The 26,203-nt window shown below is 34.6% G+C and overlaps 1 protein-coding gene across 23 annotated transcripts in view; it reads left to right on the top strand.

Annotated features, from left to right (window-relative positions):
• SLMAP (sarcolemma associated protein) overlaps positions 1-26,203 on the top strand; it is a 256,378-nt gene that overhangs the window by 157,146 nt on the left and 73,029 nt on the right. For 7 of the 23 annotated variants that reach the window (XM_077128896.1, XM_077128883.1, XM_077128885.1 and 4 more), the window contains exons 6-13: positions 526-621; positions 848-919; positions 2,217-2,357; positions 3,335-3,472; positions 8,658-8,826; positions 8,915-8,965; positions 9,447-9,497; positions 16,263-16,325. In XM_077128896.1, coding sequence (XP_076985011.1) covers positions 526-621; positions 848-919; positions 2,217-2,357; positions 3,335-3,472; positions 8,658-8,826; positions 8,915-8,965; positions 9,447-9,497; positions 16,263-16,325 — 781 coding nt within the window. The remainder of the gene's footprint in view (positions 1-525; positions 622-847; positions 920-2,216; positions 2,358-3,334; positions 3,473-8,657; positions 8,827-8,914; positions 8,966-9,446; positions 9,498-16,262; positions 16,326-26,203) is intronic. The other 16 variants (XM_077128903.1, XM_077128904.1, XM_077128898.1 and 13 more) reach the window with 5 other exon arrangements.

The raw sequence follows: 26,203 nt of genomic DNA, 5'->3' as shown, positions 1-26,203 counted from the left end.
CATGCCTATGTAGTTACCCATTAAGAAGTACTATATCTGTGTTGCTGACAGATTTTTGTTTTGTTTTGTTTTTTTTCAGGGTAGGAGGGTTGCTGAGTTTGGAATGATTTTGCTCTGAGATTATATCTGGAATCCTAAAACATTTGTTGTTTTTTCTAGTCTAACTTTTGAATTATGAGTAAAAAAATATATATATATCAGGCTTTTCTGTGTTATCAGAACTTTTACAGTCAGAACACAGACTTTTTTCTGTGTTATCAGTGAAGTTGCAGCTAGAGTATCCCTAACAGTACTACTTACAGCCCAACAAATGATTTAGGAGACTAAAATGATGTGGCCTATATGTATTTTAGGAAATAGATTTATCAAATTTGAATATAAGATATAAGATATATCAAGATATATAAGATCTTGATATAAGATATGTAGTATGAGAATATTTTCACGAATGTGCTAAATATTGATTACTCCTCAAAGAAATCATGTTGAGTTTATTGGAATCTCTTTTGTGATTTCTCATATTAGGAGGCCTTACATCGGGAACAGATGTTGGAACAGAAGTTAGCCACACTTCAGAGGCTACTAGCCATTACCCAAGAGGCTTCAGATACCAGTTGGCAGGTATTCCAGGTTGCCTTTATATTCAGACTAAACCTGAAATTTTGTAGCAAGCAAAGACAAAGTTATTTCCTAACTAATGAATAAATGTTGAAAATTTAGCATTTTATAGTGAAAAATGGTCAGTGTTATGATTTTATGTTTTTTCTTTTTTTTGGCAGTAGCAACTTTTTAAAATATTTTTAAATTACTCTGGGGTTTTAACTTTTATTTAATTTTTCTTCAACAGGCTTTAATAGATGAAGATAGACTTTTATCACGGTTAGAAGTTATGGGAAACCAATTACAGGCATGCTCCAAAGTAGGTATTAATATCAGGTACATAGAGAAAAATATGTAGTTTTTTTTGTAACTTTATATCTTTGACTGTCATTTTGAGTAGATGTTAAACTTTTATACATTTTTACCATTCTTCTTACTCTTTTATCACTATGGCAAGTTTCAAACATAAATGTAAAGAGAAATAATTGTAAAATAAATACCCATTGGTACAACTCTCTTTTTATCCATTGTAGTTGGTATTTGTTGAAGAAACTGGGTAATATGCTCTCTAAAATTTCCCTCAATCTGGATTGTTACTTAAATGTTCTTCTAAATCCCCCTTCCACCCCATAAATTGGTAGTTTGACATAGAGATTTGGTCACATTTAAGTTTATTTATTTATTTTTTTTTCTTTTTGCTGAGACACTTCATAGGTGGTATTGTGCACCTCCATCAAGAGGCAGCATAGTGTCTAGGTGTCTGTCTTTTTACAATATTCACAATCATTGATGATACTTGCCTATATCCATTATTGCATTAGGGCTTCAAAAATGATAGTGTTATATTTCATTCATTCCTTAATTATTAGTTGAATTACTTCTATGAAGAAAAATTTCTCCTTCATCAACCATTTAGTTAACTTGAGATATATTTTCTATGAAGAAAGTAGGATGGTTCTTTTTCATCTACCAAAAAATTACCCTGTGAAGTTTTTTCTCCCAGCCTAAACATATTTGATGTGTTTCACTCAGTTGTAGCTGTTTTACAAATTATCCCATCTTTGGCCCATGGAAACCTCTTCAGGTTGGCCTGTGGGTCTTTTATTTTATTTTATTTTATTTTGTTTTTTCACATGGGCAGGCACCGGGAATCGAACCCGGGTCCTCGGGCATGGCAGGCAAGCACTCTTACCTGCTGAGCCACCGTGGCCCACCCACCTGTGAGTCTTTTGATAGAACTCTGACAGACTTTGATGGCTTCCTGTTTTTATACCAGAAAACATGTTCGAGACTTATCTTTGTTTTAAACATTGTTTTAAAATACTTGGTATCTTCAAAAGTAATTGTGGTTTGCAGAGAAAATAAATATAAGAGCAATTCATTTTGTATATTTGAGAGAAATTTTCATTTCCTTTTTTTTTCTATTCAAAGTGTGAGCTAAAATATTTATGAAGGGGGTAATTTACTGATGCAAAATAGATCTTCAGTAAATACAGGGCCAATATCATTTATATTTGGAGGTACTCTAATATTTAATTTCAACATTATCATAATGCATTTTTTCAAATGGTAATTTTAAAAAATTGGCCATAATTATAAATATCTTTTGACTCTAGAATCAAACAGAAGATAGTTTGCGGAAAGAGCTTATAGCATTACAGGAAGATAAACACAACTATGAGACGACAGCCAAAGAGTCCCTGAGGCGGGTTCTTCAGGAGAAAATTGAAGTGGTTAGGAGACTTTCAGAAGTTGAGGTATTTCAATTTTTTAAATAGTAGTAAAATTTTAAAATAGTAGTCTAAAATTCTAGGATACTTTAAACTTGGGTATAATTATGCTTTCTGTCAGATAGGAAGGAATAGGTATGCTGCCTTCATTGATAGGAATTCTCAAGATAACCATGAGAGTCCTGGTGCTTACGGTCCCTGGTCAATGTTTGAAAAAATAAAAGCCTAACCAAGGAGTCTTACTATTTGTACTGTGCTTGGGGTTCAGCCATCATACAGTGATCCGTTATATGTGTAAGGGAGTTGGTCATCTGTGAGCTGATCAAGGATGGTTTTGGTAGACTGAGAATCCCTATACCATGTAATTTAACTTTACTCATCCCCCAGAAAAGAAAACTAGGTCTTTAGGAACAGTCAATACATGGTTCTCATTGCTTTAAAGAAAAAAAACTAATTCATAATACAGCTTATTCCTTTGAACCAATGCAAAATTACCACAGAAATTATATATTACTGAATTTGATTAAATACTGTTGTAAACTAAATAGTGAGCATACCCTTAATACAGGGATTGTTTCTTTAACAGCTCCATTGCACAGTGTCTGATTAACTGACATGCCATTAATTTAACATGCAAGGAAAGAACATTTCTAGCTGTTTTATTATTTTCTTATTAATTTAATAAGCTGCATATTATTAAATTTGCTTTTGAAAATTGACAGCCTTTTATACATCATACCAGTTGGCCTTTTAAAAATTTAGTTATATAAAGATAGCAAGCGTCCTCTCCTCCTTGTCCTCCTTCCTTTTTTTCCTCAAATTCTTAGTTGTATTTTCTGTTTCTGTATGTACCTGAAATAAATTGAGTCCCCTATATTATTTAGCTCAACCTTAAGTCCAGGGCAAATGTTAATTTAGAACTGCCCATAGAGTTACTCTTTTTAAAAATTGAATTTAGAATGTGCATTTATTCTAAATCAGTTGCCTGTAAACTTGAATTGCAGCGAAGTCTGAGTAATACTGAAGACGAATGTACCCACCTGAAAGAAATGAATGAAAGGACTCAGGAAGAATTAAGAGAATTAGCCAATAAGTATAATGGAGCAGTTAATGAAATTAAAGATTTATCTGATAAGTTAAAGGTAAGTATTTACTCAACCTGAAGGTATATTAAGCTTACTGTCCCTGGCACCTTATATAGCTTAAAAGTTTAGGTATTGTTGAATAGTTGTTGATATTTGTTGATATAGAATCTGGTAATTGTTGAAATTTATAGTAAAAATAAGGTGCTTGTATTCCATTTAGTCCAACCTCAATTACCACAGATAAAGTCTATGAAAGCTGGAATATTTCCTCTGAATGGAAATGTAGTCAGTATTTCATAATAGCCATTTTATATAAAACATATTTATTTTTATTTCATATGAAATATATATATATTTTTTAAATTTTTGAAATATAACATATATACAAAAAAGCAGTAAATTTCAAAATTCATGGTAACAAGTAGTTATAAAACAGATTTCAGAGTTTGGTCTGGGTTAGTTTCACAATTTTAGGAACTACTCCAAGATACTGGAGACTAAAAGAAATATCAGTATAATGATTCGTTAGTTATATATAATGATTCATTTGTTAAATCCTATCTTCTCTGTTATAACTCCTCCTTTTCCTTTGTTCCTTCTCCAATCTTTAAGAGTATTTAAACTCTTTCATGTTGGAAAGGGCTGTCGATAACATGGGTTAGGGGGATGGAACTAGGTGATGTTCTGGAGGAGCCAGCCCCTGTAGGTTTCAGGACTTATCTGGCCTAGGAACCCATCTAGGTGTTATAGGTTTCGGGAAAGTAATCGTAGTGTATGGAATTTTTGTATAATCTCATAGAGCCCTAGGTGTTCATTAGGGTTGGCAGAAATGGTTTTGGTTGGAGTTTGGCAAGCCATGATAAGTAGTAATATTTAGCTGCAGCTTGTGAAGAGTAGCCTCCAGAATAGCTTCTTGACTTTATTTGAACTCTCTCAGCCATAAATACTTATTTTGTAACAATTCTTTTCCCTCATTTGTTCAGGCAGGCATTGTAAATCCCACGGTGCCAGGGCCAGGCTCGTCCCTGGGATTCATATCTCATGTTTCCAGGAAGACTTTTACCCCTGGATGTCATGCCCTATGTAGGGAGGAGGGTAATGATTTTACTTGCAGAGTTGGGTTTAGAGAGAGAGAGATGCCACATCTAAGCAACAAAAGAAGTCCTCTGAAAGTAACTTTCAGGCATAACTATAGGTATGCTTAGGTTCTCTGCTTTAGAACTAAGCTTCACAAGAGCAAGCCTCAAGATCAAGGGCTTGACCTATTGACTTGGGACGCTCTAATGTTTGAGACAGCATTAGATGTTTCCCCTGTTGTAAAGTTTAATAATTCCATAGTTTTCCTCCCATCCCTCAGGGGACTTTGCCAATATGCTTTAATTATTTAATGAACATACTCTGGTTGTATCTGAGCATTACATTAAGCTGTACAGAATTACAAGCCCTCATTCCATTCTGGGCTCCATGTGTTTTGGTTGTTTAAGGTTGAGTTAGATTATGTACTGTAGAAAATTTAGGTTTTAGACAAAATAAACCTCTCTTCCTTTGGTCTCATTGGGTAGATGAAGTTCTAAAATATAGATTGTGTCCCCCTTACCCCTGTATTCTGATTTACCTTTTTCCTGACCCCATTGGCTTCATTCTTACCTCTAATTGAAGCCTGGTGTCATTTCAGTTTCTTTAACAGTTGTATGTGCCAATGCTGGCTCTCAGACCTGCAGAACTCCTCTGAGTCTTAAGTGTTACACGGGTAACTAAAGTTCCAAGGAAATACCAGGTTATACATTTATAACATAGCCTCTCAAAATCTAGAATAACAAGTACAGCTCTGGACTAAATGTGACTGCTATAAGAGCTTACAGTCTAGCCCCCAATTTTCTTATGTGTTTTCTAAAAGAGACCATAAATATTTGCTGTTTTGTTTCTGGCTTCTTTTTCATCACATAATGTCCCCCAGGTTCATTCACCTCCTTGCATGCCTCAGGACTTCGTTCTTTTCTGTAGCCACACAATATTCAGTCATGTGTATACACCACAGTTCACCATTCTACTTCTCAGCCAGTGTATCCTTCAGCCTTCTTCATCCACTAGGCATCATGTATAATGTCCAAAGTCAACAATCCATGTCTTACATTATCCTCACTTAGTTGGATAGTCATCCAACACTTTCAATTTTAGACAATTTTTAGTGCTCCCAAGAGAAAAATCACTTGTAAACTCACATTCACCAAAAGAAAATCCAAACCTTGCCTTAACTCTTGTCCTCCCCCCCCAGTTATCTACCCCTTTTATTGCTGTGTTACTGTTTATATCTTCCTGTTAAACATGGACCATAGCATCCAATAGTAGTTTTCTCCCTATGCCCCAATATTATTTACTCTTTGTATAAGATTCCATACGTTTGAAGTTGTTCGTGCAGGAACTTATTTATACTTGTAGTGTTGATCAGTGGTATACATGGATCTATGTAATCCCTTTCAGTCATGTTCACCTTCAGTAAGGCATTATTACCTATAGACCCACTAATGACTGCAACAGTCTTTTAATGTAGATAAGAAATAGAAATTAGACAAGAATCAGCAGTCTCCAAGATATTCAGATATTATTATAAATCTGAAACTGCTCATCTTTAGGCCATCTCAGAGACACTCTCCTTCAGCCTATTCCTTGTAGTTTTGGAACATTTAGAATAAGGACACACCAGACTAGAGGATAATGTCAGTTTGGTCCTTTAAAATCTTCTAACTAATGAAGTAACCCCCTGTCATGGTTAGGGACAGGTGTCAACTTGGCCAAATTGTGGTACTTGTTCATCTGATTGGGCAAGCACTGGCCTGTCTGTTGCAATGAGGACATTTCATAGGATTAGGTCATGATCACATCAGCTACATCCACAGCTGATTCCATTTGTAATCAGCCAAGGGGGAGTGTCTTCTGCAATTAGTGATGCTAAATGCAATCATGGGAAGCCTTTTAAGGAGGGCTCAGAGGAGACAGGTTCCATTCCTGCTTTGGCTGGTGAGCCTCTCCTGTGGAGTTCATCCAGGCCATCCATCGGAGTCATTGGCTTCGCAGCCTGCCCTGTGGATTTTGGACTCTGCATTCCTACGGTCACGTGAGACACTTTCATAAATTTTATATCTGCAAGTGTTCCCTGTTGATTCTGTTTCTCTAGAGAACTCTAACTAATACACCCCCCAAAAATCTTCTAACCTGGTTTGTGAAGGGCCATCCTTATATAATTCAAACTGTAATTTGCTTGTTTAGAAGATGTGTACATTTGTTGAAGATGACTAAAACATACCTTTCTCTGTGCGGTTGTTTAATGTATGAAGTTTTAAAGCTTGGGCTTGTTAAAAAAAGGTGTTTTTCACTGAATGAAGCTGCATGTGAGAATGATAGAGGGAGGAAGCCTGGAGACATAAATGAAATCAGAAAGAAAGATAGATGTTAAAGATTGAGATGGTATAATCTAGGAATGCCTAGAGTGTGTAATAATAGTGACTAAATGTACAAATTTTAAAAATGTTTTTGCATGAGGAAGAACAAAGGAATGTCATTATTGCAGGGTGCTGAAAATAGATGGTAATTAATATTTTAAAATGTCACCTTATGTGTGAGACTAAAGCAAAAAATGTTTATTTGGTACAAAATTTGTATTTTGACTAGTGCATTTCCTAATATAATTTATGTAGATAGTTTGATTGAACAACATAAGTACTTGGAATCTCAGGTAGGACATGAGATTTTGTTGGTTTGTCCAGAGTGATGCCTTGTTGAATCCCAGAGTGATTGGATCAGTGAGTGGAAAAGTATTTGCAAAGCCCCCTTCGGGAAATGGTGAGAACGGGGAGAAATTCAACTTCCCCAAGTTGAATCCTTGATAATCTCACAAGCAGTGTGGACAACCACAGCTATAGGCTGAGCCCCAGTCTTGGGGTTTGTTCATATGAAACTTAACCCCACAAAGGATAAGTCAAGTCTACTTGGAATTTAGGCCTGGGAGTCACCCCCAAGAGAGCTCTTTTGTTGCTCAGATGTGGCCTCTCTCTGCAGCCAACACAACAAGCAATCTCACCACCCTCCCGTCTACGTGGGACATGACTCCCAGGGGTGTGGGCCTTCCTGGCAACGTGGGACAGAAATCCTAGAATGAGCTGAGACTCAGCATCAAGGGATTGAGAAAAACCCTAGAATGAGCTGAGACTTAGCATCAAGGGATTGAGAAAACTTTCTCGACCAAAAGGGGGTAGAGTGAAATGAGACAAAGTATCAATGGCTGAGAGATTCCAAACAGAGTGGAGAGGTTGTCCTGGAGGTTATTCTTATGCATTAAGTAGATATTACCTTGTTATTCAAGATGTAATGGAGAGGCTGGAGGGAACTGCCTGAAAATGTAGTGCTGTGTTCCAGTAGCCATGTTTCTCGAGGATGATTTAATAATGATATAGCTGTCACAGTGTGACTGTGTGATTGTGAAAACCTTGTGTCTGATGCTCCTTTCATCTATCTTGTCAAGAAACGAGAAGAACGTATGGAATAAAAATAAATAATGGGGGGAGCAAATGTTAAAATAAACTTAGTTTGAAATGCTAGTGATAAATGAAAGTGAGGGGTAAGGGGTATGGTATGTATAATCTTTTTTTTCTATTATTGTTTTATTTCTTTTTCTGAATTGATGCAAATGTTCTAAGAAATGATGAATATGCAACTATGTGATGATATTGAGAATTACTGAATATATATGTAGAACAGAATTAGATGTTAATGTTTTTGTTTGTTCTTATTTTTTTAATTAATAAATAAATTTTTAAAAAGGTGTTTTTGAAAAGTGCTTGTAACTGTCATCCCTTTAGTTAAATACAATTTTATTTAACATTTCAGGATAAGTTAATGTTAAAAATTAGAAACAATAGTAATTTTAAGGGAATATCTTATTTCCATCTTGAAAAATGTGGAGTTTTTTTACCCTTTAGTGTATTCATATTGAGCTTGCTTGCTTTCTTCAAGTTTTATTCCCTTACTTGATATAGACATGAGAGTCCACTGCAGATCACTTTGACACCAATCCTTAAGTCTTTATCTTCTTTGCCAGTTTAGAAAAATCAATTTCACAAATATGTTCTATGGGATTACATACTCTCTTTAGAAGTATAAGTGAACAAAGTTTAAGTCCTGTTTTAGCCTCTTACAACAAGGTCAGTTCTTACTAATAACTGAATTTTTTTTTCTTTTTCAACAGGTAGCAGAGGGAAAACAGGAAGAAATCCAACAGAAGGGACAATCTGAGAAAAAAGAATTACAACATAAAATAGATGAAATGGAAGAAAAAGAGCAGGAACTCCAGGCAAAAATAGAAGCTTTGCAAGCTGATAATGATTTCACCAATGAAAGGCTAACAGCTTTACAAGGTCAGTTAGCTAATCCAGAAATTGATTTGATTTGATTTTTTTTCTTTTTATTCTGTGAAATATCTTTTTCTTGGACTTTTATTTACAGTACGGTTAGAACATCTTCAGGAGAAAACTCTTAAAGAATGCAGCAGCTTAGGTAGGTGCCATCCAAATTTCCTATTTAGAGCTGAATTTTATTATTCAATTGTGTCCTTATTTATTATCTCAAATTGAGTATTTTCCTTAAAAGATGTTTTACTTATTAGGTATAAAATATCTACACTCTTTTAGAAATTGTCCTTAAAAAATATGCTTGATTGCCCCTAGTGGGCACCACTGTTTAGTCCTTGAGATGTATGAACTTTCTGCATCTGAGATGTTCTACTTACAGATATTTAATTAAGGAAAGTACAGGAACAGCAAGATCCTTTATCTATTGAGATTCATTGGAATATGACTTAACAGTTATAGCCTTCTCTCAGAATTGGTAGAAAATGGCAAGTTGAACCCTTCTTGTAAAATTAATTTAAATACAATTTTACTGTCAGTAGGAATAGAAAATGTCATGGTTATACTTGAGACCAGTTTCAAAGTAATATTTTCTGTGATTGAGCAATGATATACTGTCTTAATCCTAGGGATACAAGTTGATGACTTCTTACCTAAAATAAATGGGAGCACAGAAAAAGGTAGTGTAAAAAGCTTAAATATTTATATTTCATAATATCCTTTTACTATTTAAGCAGTATAGAGAGGTCAGGGTTTTAAGGTTTTAAGTGTTTGGAAAGAAAAGCATGCTGTTCACAAACCATTTAATCCCATCTTAAAATCAAGCTCCTCTTTATTTTGCAAAAGTAATGCTATCACCTGTTCTTAGATACCCCTTGTTATATGGAAATTTCAGTTCTTCAAATAATAAGAAAATTATAAAGTTCAATATTAGCATCGGCTTATGTAATATGGGGTGGTTTTACCCCCACTATATGCTTCAAAGAATACTGCTATGCCACCATTTTGTTTCGTTAATCTTTGCTTCCTGAAGATAATTGATCCCCATTTAAAATGATCATGTCCCCACCCCAAGAGTTTGACAGCCCTTTGAGCTCTTGGACAAGTCCTAAATTGCTTTCTTTATCCATCTGTTTCATCAGTCAGAGGGAATAGGTCAGTCATTTCTGCCACCAAAAAAATCCTTTATTAGTTCTTGGTTCTGTTGCCCTTCGTTCTGGATAGCTTGAGTTCTTTCTTATCAAAAACTAATAGCTTGGTTTTCTCATTACTTCAATTATGAACACTCCTATTCATCTTCCTCTCCGCCTCATCTATCCAACTTTGAGTCCAGCTGTGGACCAGATCCTGCACTAACTGCTTGGAATACAAAGTGAATAAAACTGTTTTCTCTGTTTACCTACATTTCAGTTTTTCTGTAGATTGGTGGATGGTATCAAGGTCAATGCATAGAATTTTTTATTAAATGTTTTTTCCATGTACCAGGGGATATCTTTATAGTCCTTGGGCAACAGCCAAACTGATAAATTTAATAGGAAGATTTTTGTTTTGTTTTTAATGAAGAACTGTCAAAATAGGCTCAGATAATCCTATATATGTGAGGTACAACATAAAAACCTAATATTGCATATATAAAAAGAATTTTGCAACTCAAGAAAAAAGTTTCATCAGTCAATGCTAGTAGACTCTTCTGTATTTGTTTTGTAAAATGCATGGACTTTTTAAAATTCCAATTTGATTGAGTTTCAACTGGGGAATTTTTAAAGGTGTAGTTTATATTCAATGTACCAAAATTACTAATTGCTCTTCGTTAAGTGTATTTAGCAAAACTATGACATAATCCTCATCTATGAAAAGGTTATCATCCTTAAAAATTTATATTTTCTTTAATTTACTTGTTTTTCTTTCTCTGGCATGCCAAAAAAATTGGCATGCAAATTTTTTATAATACGTCATCCTCTTGACTTAATTATGTATTAATTAATTATGTTAGTATCAACCCAAACTGGGAACATTGTATCCTTTAGTTAGAAGAATCATTTCATGTACACAGAACTGTCTTAATACTATTTAGAGTTGTCAAATTACTGCTTAAAATTTTTTCCAGTTCCGGTTGATTTAGATGAGAATAGTTGTAGGCAACACCTTGATTTTAAGGCAAAGATATTTTAGATGTTTTAAGGTAACATCCTTGCTATAATTACCATTTCCTTATTGGTGTGTTTTTTCATGGCAATAAATTGACTAGTGTGAAAAGTGACTAAAAATATTTTTAAAGAAACTGGATAGTAAATTTCTGAATATAAACAAAAAACTTCATTATACCAGACTTAGTTACAGAGTGGATTTGGGAATAAAATGGCCCCATTTTGAATTGCTTATAACAATAAGTCAGATGGCACATATTCCAGTATTATCAGAGTCCATAGCCATTATTTGCTCCCAGATTTTTAACTAAAATTACTTTTAAATAGTAAAGAGAGAGCGAAGTTGTAAGAGGCTATTTTTTAAATGTCTAGAGAAGTTAAAACCAATAATTCTTCTCCAGTAAACCCCATTTTGAAAATTTCTTAAATCTAAAGTAGCTGCTGTAACACAGTGTTTGTGTTATAAATTTTTTTGGATCTTATCTAATAGGCACAATTTGAATATATTTTAGAGAGTATATAATAGACTTTCCAAAAGAAATATGATGAGACCCGTATTTATAATTTTAAATTTTCTGGTAGGCCCATTAAAAAATGTAAAAAGAAACATAAAATTAATTTGAATAATATGTTTTAATTTAGTCCACTGTTTCCAAAATATTATCATTTCAACATATCATCAATGTTAAAAAATTACTAATGAAACATTTCACATTCTTTTTTCCTTACTAAGTCTTTGAAATCCAGAGCATATTTATTTTATACTAATAGCACATTTCAATTTGAACTAGCCACAGTTTAAAAGTTTAATAGCTGCATGTACGCAATGGCTAGTGTATTAGACAGCACACATATAGAAAATAAAAATTCATGGAAAACTGACATGTATAAATAAAACCCATTTTAAGTAGAGTGCATCTTTAGTTCATGTTTCTGAGTATCTTTTACTTTACATTCCTACAACCCATTTAGTATCACGTACACTTTCCCCCAATAAATATCTGATTCCTTTTGGATTATCAGTGGCATTTTTTGTAGTTTTAGCAAAGTGAATTCTTAAAGGCCTAAATTCATAATGATATGTAATATTAAAAGTATTATGATTCAAATCCATTATATATGCTCTCTGAAGGACTTTTCTCTCATGTATTTAGGAGATGCCTTTATGGAAACCATATATTTATACATTTATCCTTTTATATTAGTCTTGGATTTTATATAAAGCAGTGCAATAAATTTTATATGGAGTTCAGATATTAAAATTAGAGTAGATAAATGAGTGACTTTGAGCTTGGTGCTTGCTAGTGGGATGTCCTGCTTTAATGTTTGGTGTTGGTCTGAAATTCTGTTTGAAATAAGTTTAATAGAGTCTTATAGTTGTATAAGATTTTGTTTCAAATAAGTTTTTGTATTTGATAGTGATTTTATATACTCTGAGTTCTGAAAATGTTATCGCTTGAATAGCATGTATATAAAACAACTTTTAATCTTGGTAATTAATAGTCTACTGAGAATTTTATTTTCATTTTCTTGGCTCCATTTAGTAAATTTTGCTTATTAGATTTTTTACTTCAAATTTGTATTGCTGTTAGCATTTTTTTTCCCGAGGGCTATATTGTATTTATATATAATATCCTAGGTTTGTAATGCGATGATCCCTCCAAAACATGTGTTTTATTAAACTTTTTTTCCAGTGCTGTACCACTGGTGACTGGAGGCTCTGTACACCATGTAACTAAATGAAGGCTAATGATAGATTTTAGTCTAGAGGTAAAGAAGAGGGCAGACAGGAAGGATGTTAAGAGAAGGTGAGGAGTAATCAGAGTAGTAGGTGATGGGGAGTGGGATAGGTTGAGATGAAGAAGAGAAAGGAGACTTATGGTTTGTGGGACTAATTTGTGTCTCTTTGACAGGTTTTAGTACTTTCAGACCCTCTAGATAGACATCATGTTAGAATATATTCTTAATACTTGGACTCCCAAGGCCTTTTTGGAAGTTTTAAAAGATACAAAAATATAATTAAAGGTATTATCTAGATTCAAAAGTTAATTCTTTGAGTCAAAATAAATATTATTGCTAGAAAAGGGCTGAAACTTTTATTAGACCACAGTGTTAGATTTTTATTCTCTCTCTCCATTTAAAAAACAAACCAATAACTTCCCCATTTGGAGAATTCTTGATATTTTTGAAAGCAGTGGGGACTACCAGATCAATAGGCCGAGCCCTCAATCTTGGGGTTTGTTGATATGAAACTTATCCCCACAAGGGATAAGCTAAGCCTACTTAAAATTAGGCTCAAGAGTCACCCCCCAGAGAACGTCTTTTGTTGCTCAGATGTGGCCTCTCTCTCTCAGCCAACATAGCAAGCAAACTCACTGCCCTTGCTGCTCTGTAGATGGAACATGACTCCCAGGGGTGTAAATATCCCTAGCAACGTGGGACAGAAATCCTAGAATGAGCTGGGACTCAGCATCAGGGGATTGAGAAAACCTTCTCAACTGAAAGAGGGAAGAGAGAAATGAGACAAAATAAGGTGCCAGTGGCTGAGAGATTTCAAACAGAGTCAAGAGGTTATCCTGGAGGTTATTCTTAACACATTATGTAGATAACCCCTTTTTAGTTTATGGTGTATTAGAGTGGCTAGAGGGAAGTACCTGAAACTGTAGAGCTGTGTTCCAGTAGCCATGTGTCTTAAAAATGATTGTATAATGATATAGCTTTTGTAATGTGACTGTGTGATTATGAAAACCTAGTATCTGATGCTCCTTTTATCTTCAGTATGGACAGATGAGTAAAAAATATGGATAAGAAAATAAATAATAGGGGGAACAAAGGTTAAAATTAAGTGTCGAAATACTAGTGGTCAGTGAAAGGGAGTGGTTAGGAATATGGCATGTATGAGTTTTTTCTTTCTTCTTTTTTCTTTCTTTTTTTGGAGAGGTGCAAATGTTCAAAAAAATGATCAGGGTGATGAATACACAACTATGTGCTGATGTTGTGAGCTACTGATTGTAACCATATCAAGAATATTTGTATGTCAAGAATGTTATGTCAGTTCATTGTTTGTAATAAAAAAATTAAAAACAAAAAAAGAAGTTCTATTTGACCTGAGCAAAACTATATGTCAAGTTCTTATTTTAAAATATACAGACACTGATTTTGATCATTTGGGAGAGATAACCAATATAATGTTATGATAGCACATAAGGTATGAATTAAGTGACTCAAGGAAGATTATTTGTGAAATAAAAATGTAAAAATTAAAATATTGCTTTAGTTTCTTAAAATTTTTATAGCATGACTTTATGGTAGTCTTAATGTATTTATCTTTCACTTCTTATTCAAAATGAATAGCTTTGTTTTTTTTAAGATATTTTTATCGAGATACCTTCACACATCATACAGTCCATCCAGAGTGTACAATCAATGGCTCACAATATCATCACATAGTTGTTTATTCATCACCGTGATCATCTTTAGAACATTTGCATGACTCCAGAAAAAGAAATGAAAAGAAGAAACGAAAAAACTCATACATCCCATACCCCTTGGCCCCCTCCCTTTCATTGACCACTAGTATTGCAATCTACCCCAATTTTTTTATCCCTTATCCCCCACCCCCATTATTTATTTACTTTTTGTCCTTATTTTTTTACTAACCTGTCCATATCTTGGATGAAGGGAACATCCCACAAGGTTTTCACAATCACATGATCACATTGTAAAAGCTGTATAGTTATACAGTCATCTTCAAGAATCAAGGCTATTGGAATACTTGCCACAGTTTCATATATTTCCTTCTAGCTATTCTAATACACTAAAAACTAAAAAGAGTTATCTGTATAATGTATAAGAATAACCTCCAGAATGACTTCTTGACTCTATTTGAAATCTCTCAGCCACTGAAACTTTATTTTAATCAAGAAAACTTTCTCAGTCCTATGATGCTGGGTCCCAGCTCATACCTGGGAGTCACGTCCCACATTGCCAGGGAGATTTACACCCCCGGGAGTCATGTACTATGTCGAGGGGAGGAGAGCAGTGAGTTCACCTGTGGAGTTGGCTTAGCGAGAGAGCCCACATTTGAGCAAGAAAAGAGGTTCTCTGGGGGTGACTGTTAGACGTAATTATCAGTACACTTTGCTTATCCTTTGTAGGAATAAATTTCATAGGGACGATCCCCGAGATCAAGAGCTCAGTTTGTTAAATTTGTTGTCCTCAATTCTTGCGAGAATAGTAGGAATTCCCCAGCTGGGGAAATTTAATATCGCCTCCCTTCTCCCCAGTCCCTCAAGGGGACTTTGCAAATACTTTTTTTATTGTCTGCCCAAATTACTCTGGGATTTATCAGGGCATCGCACTAACCTGTACAAACCAACATGATCTCACGCCCTATTCACGATTCCATGTAATTATGGTGTTTGAAGTTGACCATACAAGTTATGTTAGATATTATGCTACCAAAAATATTAATTTTGCACCAAATAAACATCTCTTCCTTTGGTCTCACACAGATGTTAATGTTTTAAAATATAGACCATATCATCCTTTACCCTGTATTTTGATTTACCTTAGTCCTATCCAGATTGGCTTCATTCATATCTCTAATTGAAGCCTGATCACCTTTTCAACCTTTTTAACAGTTACTGTATCAGGTAGTGCTGATTTTCTTAGCTTTAGAGCTCTACCTCTGAGTCTCCGGTGTCACACAAATACCTGAAGTTCCAGGAAACGACAAGGTTATACACAAATAGCTCAGCACAAGATGAATAGTTTTGGAGAGGAATTGTTAGAAAACACTCACTTGAAACTTAATTCTCTAGTAGCAAGTTTAAATTTTAAAATTATTTAATGGTATTTGCTAAGTTCTAAAAGAGAAAATACATGTAAAAATGGAGATGCTTTTTTTTTTTCTTTTTTACATGGGCAGACACCGGGAATCGAACCTGGGTCTCCAGCATGGCAGGTGAGAACTCTGCCTGCTGAACCTCTGTGGCCTACCCTGGAGATGCTTTTAGAAGCAGTATATTTATGTGGTTTTCTTGAGCTCTTTGGATAAAAACTACACCTTTAAATGATCCATTCAGGATACAAATTGACTATTATATAATCACAATTTTAGACATTTAATTTTATTTAGCTCCAAAATATGTCTTCTTTTAATATTAAAATATATTCAACTTTTGTTAGTCTTAATCAGAGTTACCTATGATAACCATTTCAGTTTTCCTACTTTTGCTGTTGGTTTTCACAGACAGCAACAAACTATATCCTTAAAGGTGTTTCTTTCTTTATTAGAGTACTTGCTTTCAAAGAGTGGCGGGGACCGCACTTTAATTCATCAATTCATAGAGTGCCAGAGTGAGTACAGAGTATTTTTCAAATTGATTTTAATGAAGTCAGGGACTGAAATTGAAAAGTGAGAGGAAAAATGAGTATCTTAATGTGTTATAGTAGAAGTACACAAAGGGTCATCTTGAGACAGCAGTGAACCTTTTTATACTATTTCTGTTTCTCCTTTGAGAAAAATGTTATTTCTGTTGCATCTGCCTTCACACATGTAGCTGAGCATTTTATATTATAGGCTGCTTTTTAATGAAATTTTACTGAAATTTTATTACTGAACACAGAACAAATAAAATGTCAAGTACCTAAAGTTTCTTTGCAAACACTTAATAAAGAGATAGTAATAACATTAACCTGTTTTAATTATGTTATAGTTCTATCACAGATTTGGTTTTTGAGGATCTTTAATAGATTTTGTGAATTTAATGATTAGGGAAAGCAACAAAAATAATTCTTTTGTTTAGACACTGAGTTCTGAAGGTGATCCTCAAGATAGCATTTGCTTTCTAGGAAAGGAGTAGCAATAGATTGTCCTATAGAGTGACATCAGCTACATACTCTTGGGAAATTGTACAAGGCTGTCTTTAGGAATATTTTAAAGATAGAGATAGATAGTTTAGCTCTTCAGGTTATTTAGAACTCTGCTGAACTCTGAACAAAAATATCTTGAATTCCCTTTTACTTGAAAATCATGTAGACTGCTTAAATCTGGAACAATCAAAGGGTTGTGACATCTCCTGGCCATCTTAGATATAGGTAAGGGTCACCATGTATAGTAGTGACATGTTGATGTTATCTATAATTCTTCCTATCAGGCAAACATTTTCTAGGTCATTTTTCTATTACTTTTCTCTCTTTTTGAAGTGAGTGTTTTTCCAAGTTTTTAATGCTTATGAACTCGTTTTGTGAGTGTGCACTCAGGTGACTTCCTGTCTCCCACCAGCCCTTGAATGTAATAAAAATATTCATAAGACGAAAATTAGTGCATCTTTTTATTATCTTCTCATTACCAAATCTCACTTTTATGGGAAATAGACAGGGATTTGGGGCAAAAAAAACTGGTACCCACTGAAACCAACTAAAAGCAGAATATATAGCCTAAAATAAAAATCTTCAGAAGAATGATATTATGACCACTTTAATTACCTGTGGTCATTCCTTGATAATTTTTTTTAACTTTTTAAATTGTATAATATAACAAATATACAAAGCAAAGAAATAAAAAAGCAATAGTTTTCAAAGCACTCTTCAACAATTGGTTATAGGACAGATCCCAGAGTTTGTCATGGGCTATCATATGATCCTCTCATATTTTTCCTTCTAGCTGCTCCAGAATAGAGGAGGCTAGAGGACTTGAATATTTTTTTATCATCACAATCGACTTTTTTTCCTTTTTTTTTTTTGTGAAAAATAACATATATACAAAAAAGCTCAAATTTTCAAAGCACAGTACCACAATTAGTTGTAGAACATATTTCAGACTTTGACATGGGTTACAGTTTCACAATTTTAGATTTTTACTTCTAGCTGCTCTAAAATATTGGAGACTAAAAGAGATATCAATTTAATGATTCAGTATTCATATTCATTTGTTAAATCCTATCTTCTATGTATAACTCCACCATCACCTTTGATCTTTCCATAGCTCTCTTTAGGGTTGTTTGGGGTATGACAATTCTAAATTTTTGCTGTTAGAAGGGTCTGTCACTAATCTGGGGTAGGGAGATGGACCTATCTGATGTTCTGGAGAGGCTGGGCTAGGTTTCAGGACTTACCTGGACCAGGGACCCACTTGGAGGTTGTAAGTTTCTGGAAAGTTCCTCTAGTGCATGGAACCCTTGTGAAATATTATATATTGCCCTGTCTTCTTTAGGATTGGCTGGAATGGTCCTGGTTGGGGGTTGGCAGGTTATGATAGGTGGCAAAGTCTACTAAAGCTTGTGTAAGAGCAATCTCTGGAGTAGGCTCTCTACTCTATTTGAACTCTCTCTGCCCTTGATACTTTATTAGTTATACTTCTTTTCCCCCTTTTGGTCAGGGTGGAATGGTTGATCCCACGGTGCCAGGTCTGGATTCATCCCTGGGAGTCATCTCCCGTGTCACCAGGGAAACTTTCACCCCTGGATGTCATGTCCCACGTAAGGGGGAGAGCAGTTATTTCACTTGCAGGGTTGGGCTTAGAAAGACTGAGGCCACATCTGAGCATAACGAAGGTCCTCCAGAAGTAACTTCTAGGCATGCCTGTAGGTAGTCTAAGCTTTTCTGCTACCTTCATAAGCTTCACAAGAGTAAGCCTCATGATCAAAGGATGGCCTACTGATTTGGGTGTCCCTAAAGTTTGACACAGTATCAGGGATTCCCTGATGGTAAGGCTTAATAGTTCCATAGTCTTTCTCCCCTCCCTCAGGGGACTTTGTCAATACTTTTTTATTATCTGCTTAATATAGTCTAGGATGTTTCCAGGCATTACAATAATATGTACAGGATTGAATTCATGTTCTGGGCTCTCTGTATTTCAGTTGTTCAAATGAGCTATACAGGTAGGTTAAATTAGATTATTCACTACAGAAAATTTCAGTTCCAGACCAAATAAACCTTTCTTCCATTGGTCTCAAAGAGTGTGTGTTGTTCTAAAATATAGACACCATCTTTCTTACCCCTATGTTCTGAATTACTTTAACCCTAACCTGTTCAGCTTTGTTCTTATCTCTGAATATCAAGTTATATATATATAACAGCCTCTCAAAATCCAGAGATATTAATCACCGCTCCAGACTTGTGTCTGCTCTCAAAGCTTACAATCTAGGCCCCTGTTTTCTTATATGAATTTTCTAAAGGTGACCATACCATTCTTGTTCTTTTGTTTCTGGCTTATTTTGTCTCACCAAATGTCTCACATGTTCATTCACATTGTTGCATCCCTCACGACATTGTTCCTTTTTGTAGCAGCACAACCTTCGTTCATAAATACACACCATTGTTCCCCAATCTACTTCTCTGTCAGTGCATCCTTCAGCCACCTGCATTCATCAGGCATCATGTAGAAGGCCCAAAATCCTCAATCCATCAACATTCTCAATTTTAGAAAATTTCATTGTTCCCAATAAAAAGAAAACCAATAAGCACACCCTTGCCGAATAGGAAATCTAAACCTTCTCTTAACTTTTGTCCCTCATTCCATCATTTACCTCTACTGTTGCTGTGGTAGTGCTGATGGTTTCCTTCTGAACATAGCTCATAGCATGCAATAGCCGTTTTTCCCCTGTACCCTAGACTTAAACACTCTTTATATGAGAATCATGTCTTTGAGGTAATTCTTACAAGAACTAATTCATATTTCTAGTGTGAATCAGTGGGACACATAGGTCTATGCAACCCATTTCAATCTTGTTCATCTTCAATATGGTAATATTACTTTTAGACTCACTAGAGAATTACCTTCACTTCTATCTATTCCCTTATATTGGAGTTCAACCTCATTAGCTAACAGTTCACCCATCTCTAGTTTCTCTGTACCTCTAAGTTCCTCATATTTTGTATTATAAGCCTCTGATTATACCTTTATGCTAGTCATAAAAGTGGAATCATATAGTATCTATTCTTTTGTGTCTGGCTAATTTCACTCAGCATTATGTCCTCAAGGCTCATCTGTCTTATCGTGTGCTTCAGGATATCATTTTGTCTAACTGCTGCATAACATTCCATCATATGTATATACCACATTTTGTTGATCCACTCATCTGTTGATGGGCATTTGGTTTGTTTCCATCTTTTGGCAATTGTGAATAATGCTGCTATGAACATTGGTAATTTCTTTTTATTTTGAAATTTGGGGATTTATATTTTGAGCCCAAAGAAATAGGAGTAGAAAGTTTATCCAAAGAATATTTTACTGAATTACAATTTATAAAATCCTTCTTTTACTTTTTTTGTATTATTTGCTCCTATAAGAAAAGTTTTTAAATTTTTAATGTCTAAACAGTTATTGAATTTCTCATTTAAAATATCTACCTGTAATTGGAACCCAGAACATGTCTTTTTAAATAAGGAAAAACTTTGGAGATTTTTTTTTTAATTAAAAAAATTTTTTAATCATAACATACAAACACGAACATTCTTACCATATGATCATTCCATTCTTGGTATATAAACAATAACTCACAGTATCATCGTATAGTTGTATATTCATCACCATGATCGCCTCTCAGAATATTTGCATCAATCCAGAAAAAGAAATAAAAAGAAAAATGAAAAAATTCATGCATACCATACCCCTCCCTTCCCCTCACCGATCACCAGCATTGCGATCTACTAAATTTATTTTAACATTTGTTTCCCCTGTTATTTATTTACTTTTATTCCATATGTTTTACTTGTCTGTCGATAAGGTAAATAAAAGGAGCATCAGACACACAGTCACATTCTGAAAGCTGTATCATTATACAATCATCTTCAAGAAGTATGGCTACTGGAACACAGTTCTACATTTTCAGGCAGTTCCCTCCAGCCTCTCCATTACACCTTAGCTAAAAAGGTGATATCTATATAACGCATAAGAATAACCTCCAGGATAACGTCTCGACTCTATATGGACTCTCTCAGCCACTGACACTTTATTTTGTCTCATTTTGCTCTTCCCCCTTTTGGTCAAGAAGGTTTTCTCAGTCCCTTGAGGCTGAGTCCCAACTCATTTTAGGATTTCGTCCCATGTTGCCAGGAAGGTCCACACCCCTGGGAGTCATGTCCCACGTAGAGAGGGGGGAGGGCAGTGAGTTTGCTTGTCATGTTGTCTGGGAGAGAGAGGCCACTGAGCAACAAAAGAGGTTCTCTTGGGGGTGACTCTTAGGCCTAATTTTAAGTAGGCTTAGCCTATCCTTTGCAGAGTAAGTTTCATATGAACAAACCCCAAGATTGAGGTTTCAGCCTATTGCTTTGGTTGTCCACACTGCTTGTGAGAATATCAGGAATTCTCCACTTGGGGAAGTTGAATTTTCCACTTTCAACTTTGGAGATTTTTACTGTATCTTAGTTATGGGGAAAGAAATGGACCAAATAAACATTCAAAGATGCAGTAGAAGTTATGTAAATTATAGTAACTCTCCTCAGTAGAATAATAAGCAACTAATAAAGGTGATGAGTATTAGGATTATTTAGTAGCATGGAGAAATGCTAAATATGGTATGTAGAGGGAAAAATCAATATAAAATCCCATCTTTTGTGGCCAAAGACTGAAACAAAGAGCATAGAAATTAAAATAACAAGTATTTCTTGACATCTGACTGCATTGGGTGCCTGAGTGCAGATGGCCAAATTTTGGACTGTAAGTTCAGTTGCCTAGGAATAGAATCTATTATCTGAATATATTTGATTACTGAGTTTCAAATAGTGAGTAGCAGGAGTTCAGCTAGTGAGGATATGAATTCTATCTCATAAATTTCCAAATGTGTTTAGTTCTTTAAACTTGGTTTGCCAGAGTCTGGATTTTGAGGGTTACCTCTCATGTGTCTTGTTGTCAGAAGGGACATTTCATTATTTTATGATGAACTGCCACTAGAAATTGTTGTGTTTTATCACAGGAAGACAAATTCCAAGATCTTACTTAAGTGAACTTATTCTTGAGCAGCTTTGAAACAATTTTGGGTTTTTTGTTGACAAGTGCACCCAAACTTTTTTGCCATTATATTCTTAAACTGAGTTATGATCTTGATCACAAAGTATATATCTTGGGTGGAGTTGTACTTCATGTCATAGTTTCTGGTCTTTTAAAAAGCAAATGCTAAGTATCTAGCTTTCATTATTTACTGTGCTTGTATATTATAAATTCAACTTGTTTTAAAACTTAGAAAGCAAATAGTTTTCTTCTGTAGAATTCTTCGTGTCTGTGTTCAATATGTTGACACATTTTTCAGTTTATTTTATGAATCTGTAAAAGAGTGATTTGATTGCTGGTTCTCTCCATTTACAAGGTGATTTTGAAAAAGCTAAATGAGTTGAAACACATTTCTAAATGTCTTCCTTTTATGGTGAAGCAGACTTTGTGTTTCTTTTATTTCTCTTTGAGGAGAAAAGCTTTTAATCCCAGACATAGAGATTGGACTTTGAACAGATTTAAATTTAACCTTTTGAGTATTTCTAGAACTATGAAGTAGCTATTCTGTATGAAAAGTTTTACCGTGTTGAATCTAGAATTAGCAAGTAACTTTATTAAAACTTGCTGAAAGGTTTTAGCAGTATTTTCCTTCCCAGGGATTCAGACATGAAAATGATTTGAACAGAACTCCCTATTTCATGTTCCCTGAGAATTTTAGTTACTCAAAGCTTACTATATAAATTTAATGGATGCACCTGTTTGTTCAATAGACTGATAATACTGGAAACTTTATAGAATTTGAGAACTTTACAACTTAAGTGAAGGAGTGTCTCAAACATTTCTAGTCAGATCTTATTTTGTATTTCTGGAAGAATGTAAACAATCTTCTAAGTTACTTAACACCAATGCTCCCAAATTGAATATTCTTGAGAAATTTGTCTCCTCTTATGCCATTTGGTATTTCAAATCAATGATCATGCTCCTGTAATATTTACAACTATATTAGGGAGCAGGCAACAATGGCTCAGTGGCAGAGTTCTCACCTGCTATGCTGAAGACCCAGGTTCAGTTCCCAGTGCCTGCCCATGTTAAACAAACAAACAAACAAAACAAAACAAAAAACTACATTAGGGACATGATGGAAACTGTTTTCTTGTTTTTTGAAATATTGTTCATATGCATGGTAGTTACTTGAATTTTGTTTGAGAACACTAACATGTGAGGACAGTTCTTTTATATAGTCTGATATAATCTCATTCAGGAGGATTGAACCATCAGTGGTCAATCTTGTGAATTTTAATGGTTCCCTGTAATTTGATAAAATCAACAACTGGCACAACTTCTTGATGCTGTGGTTTCAGTCTCTGCTAGTTCATATTGCATGTTTATTTTGACAGTCTTTTGTTAAGCATGCTGCTTGTACTGGCTTAAATAAAATGTTAACATTAAAAAAAAATTAATGGATACACTGAGATTTTTGTGTTCTGTTAAAGATACTCTCTATGCCTCTCTAAATGTATTTCCCATATATTCCATCAGCTCTGTCACTTGATTAACTTGTGTGCAGCGTGGAAAGATGAAGGGTGAAAGGTGGAGAATCTGAGGACATGAAAACCTACCATCACTTAGCCTGGAATGAAAGCCTTCTCTGAGCTGCTGCCTTCCACTTTGATTGCTCTCATTCCTATCTCTTGAGGGCTGAGACATCACTGCTCAGTGCCAGAGAAACTTTCCCCTCAGGCGTCTCTACTTTGTAGAGGCAAATTGTTCCCTCTCCCAATGTGATGATGGGGTTAACAAGTGCCCTGAAATGAATGACATGGCTTTATAGTATTCTTAATCTGTTTTACACTGGGTCTTGTCTGGTTTTGTTATTATTGGTAGGTAAAAGTCTTAATTCTCTTAATATTTCATGTGTTCTTGTTTTTTCCTAATTTTTGTCCCTTCTTTCTCTGCTACCCTACCTGATTTTGAAACTAAAATCACCCTTTATGTATTCTCTCATTCCCTCCTCCTTTCTCCTGGGGCTTTGCTTTCACATAAAAGTTGCCTTATTTGGATTAATGCATTGAAGTAGTATTGCTCAGGTGACTGAATGTTTACTTTTTCATCACTCCATGAGGTCAGCTTCTCTGAACACACTCAGAATTATTCTGATTACATACTCTACTTGGAACAGATTTTTAAAATTTCATTTTTTAATCCTTCATTCCTCCAAGCCAAAGCAGTTTATTTATGGCAAAGAATAGAAAACACTTGATATTGTTCCCTGCTCATAGTAGTTTACGTACCTATTACAGAGGAACTCTTAGTTTAAGCTAGCTAATGTTGTTTTTCAGTTTCTGGAGTTTTGAGAAAAATATTTTTGCAAGGTCTTGCTGATTTTTCAAAGCATCTCATTCCACCATCTTGAATGGGGTGGGCTCCCTACCCTTTTTTAAGTTGCCTTGTTCTTTTATTTAGAAAAGTTGTAGGTTTACAGAAAACTCATGCATAAAATACCGAGACTCCTATATACCACCCTATTATTAACACCTTGCATTGCTGTGGTACATTTGTTATAGTTCATAAAAGAACCTTTATAATTATACTATTTTGCCTTTGCTCTATTACTGCGACTCTTTAACTTTTTCTGGAACTTTAAGAAAGATGGGTCTGCGAGCTCTTGTTTGTTGTTTTGATCAAAGGGATCTTGATGTGAATCCTGACTCACTCCCTCTCTGGTAATATGGCTTTGGACATATTATTTAGTTTCTTTAAACCTTGATTTTCCTATTTATAAAATGAGATGGCAGTACCTACCTCATAGAATGGTTGTGAGAATTAGATGTGATCATATTTACTAAATGTTCTAGGTAATGCCTGACACTACTAAGTAAGCAGTACATGTTAGCTAGTAGAAGTAAACATATATTTGGTGGTTGGAGAAGATGTTAGGGGCATCTTTCTTGTCGAAGTAAGTTTTTCTTCTCTTTCCCCTTTCACAAGACATTGAAAGCTGATTAATCTAGTCCAATTTCTGACAATCTAGAGATTGTCTTACTTATTATCAGTCTGCATGCCATTTAAAAAAAATTTTTTCAGCCACTTATTTTGGCATCCTAGTTATGACATAAAAAGTCCAACTTTGAGATTTAGAATTATTTTGCAGGTTGGCAGTTATAACAAGAGATTAACTAGTTCCCATGTTAACCTATTCCTCCCTTCCATCAGTTTAAGATCCCTAGGTAACTAACATCAATATCTTATAGTAAGTGCTGTTTGAGTTCATCTTCAAGTTTAGTATTTCAGTTGCTTGTAGCTGTCAGATGTGGAAAATAGCTCTTTAGTTTTAAGAACTTTCTCCTGTGTTGGCACATTTGTGTTTCTTTTGAGCTTTTTTCGAATGCATTATTTGTATTGTTTCTCATGAGCTTTTTTTGAATGCATTATTTGTATTGTTCCTCATTTTTATTTTCTGCCATATAGTACTATGGTTAGTGCGTGATTCATTTCTGTCAACCGAGAAATAAACTTAGTTCTGTTCAGTTCAATCTTTGACAAGATTGACAGTTTTTTAAACTCCATCATGTTTTCTCATCTAAACATGCATGAATGATGATTCTCAAATATCGTTAAACTCATATTATTTTTCCCATCAACTCCATTCCTTGGTAGAGCTACAGAAATACCTGACTCTGTATGTCAAGCATAAATTCAAGAATGTTTATAGCAGTCTTACTCACAGTAGTTCAAAACTGCAAGCAGCCTAAATGGTCTTCAGGAGTCAAATGAATAAGTATACTGAGATATATTAGGGCAAAGCAACCTGACACAATACTTACTGTAGTATTGTATTTACATAAATTATAAGCCGTTAAAATTAAGTATTACTTAGTCATGCTTATTTGGGTGGTGTGACTATAAAGAAACGCAAGAAGTTAACATAAAAATCAGGATTAATGGATGATTGATGAGGGAAGGAGGGAGGAATTTTGATTGGAAAGTGGAATGTGGAAGGCTTTAAAGGTAATGGGAAGACTTTAGTTCTTGACTTGGGCTCTGCTACATAGGCATTTGCTTTATAAAAACTGATGAGCCTGTACATTTATTGCTCCTTTATATGTGTTATTTTTGCAATAAATATGGTTTTAAAATAAGAAACAGTGAATAATTCTCTCTCTAAAGTATAATTCAAAAAGGGGAGTTTTAAAAAAACAAAGAAAACCTTCTACTTTATCTTTCAGTTGTGCCAAGGGAGCTAGCTCTTTCAAGACCTTTAGTTTAGAATCATATGAAACTTCTCTTTGAGCCTCTGAAGAGG

This window comes from Tamandua tetradactyla, chromosome 15 (assembly GCF_023851605.1).
Source record: "Tamandua tetradactyla isolate mTamTet1 chromosome 15, mTamTet1.pri, whole genome shotgun sequence".
Lineage (NCBI taxonomy): Eukaryota > Metazoa > Chordata > Mammalia > Pilosa > Myrmecophagidae > Tamandua > Tamandua tetradactyla.
Note: the sequence above shows the minus strand (reverse complement) of the source record. Positions and strands in the feature narration are given on the sequence as shown.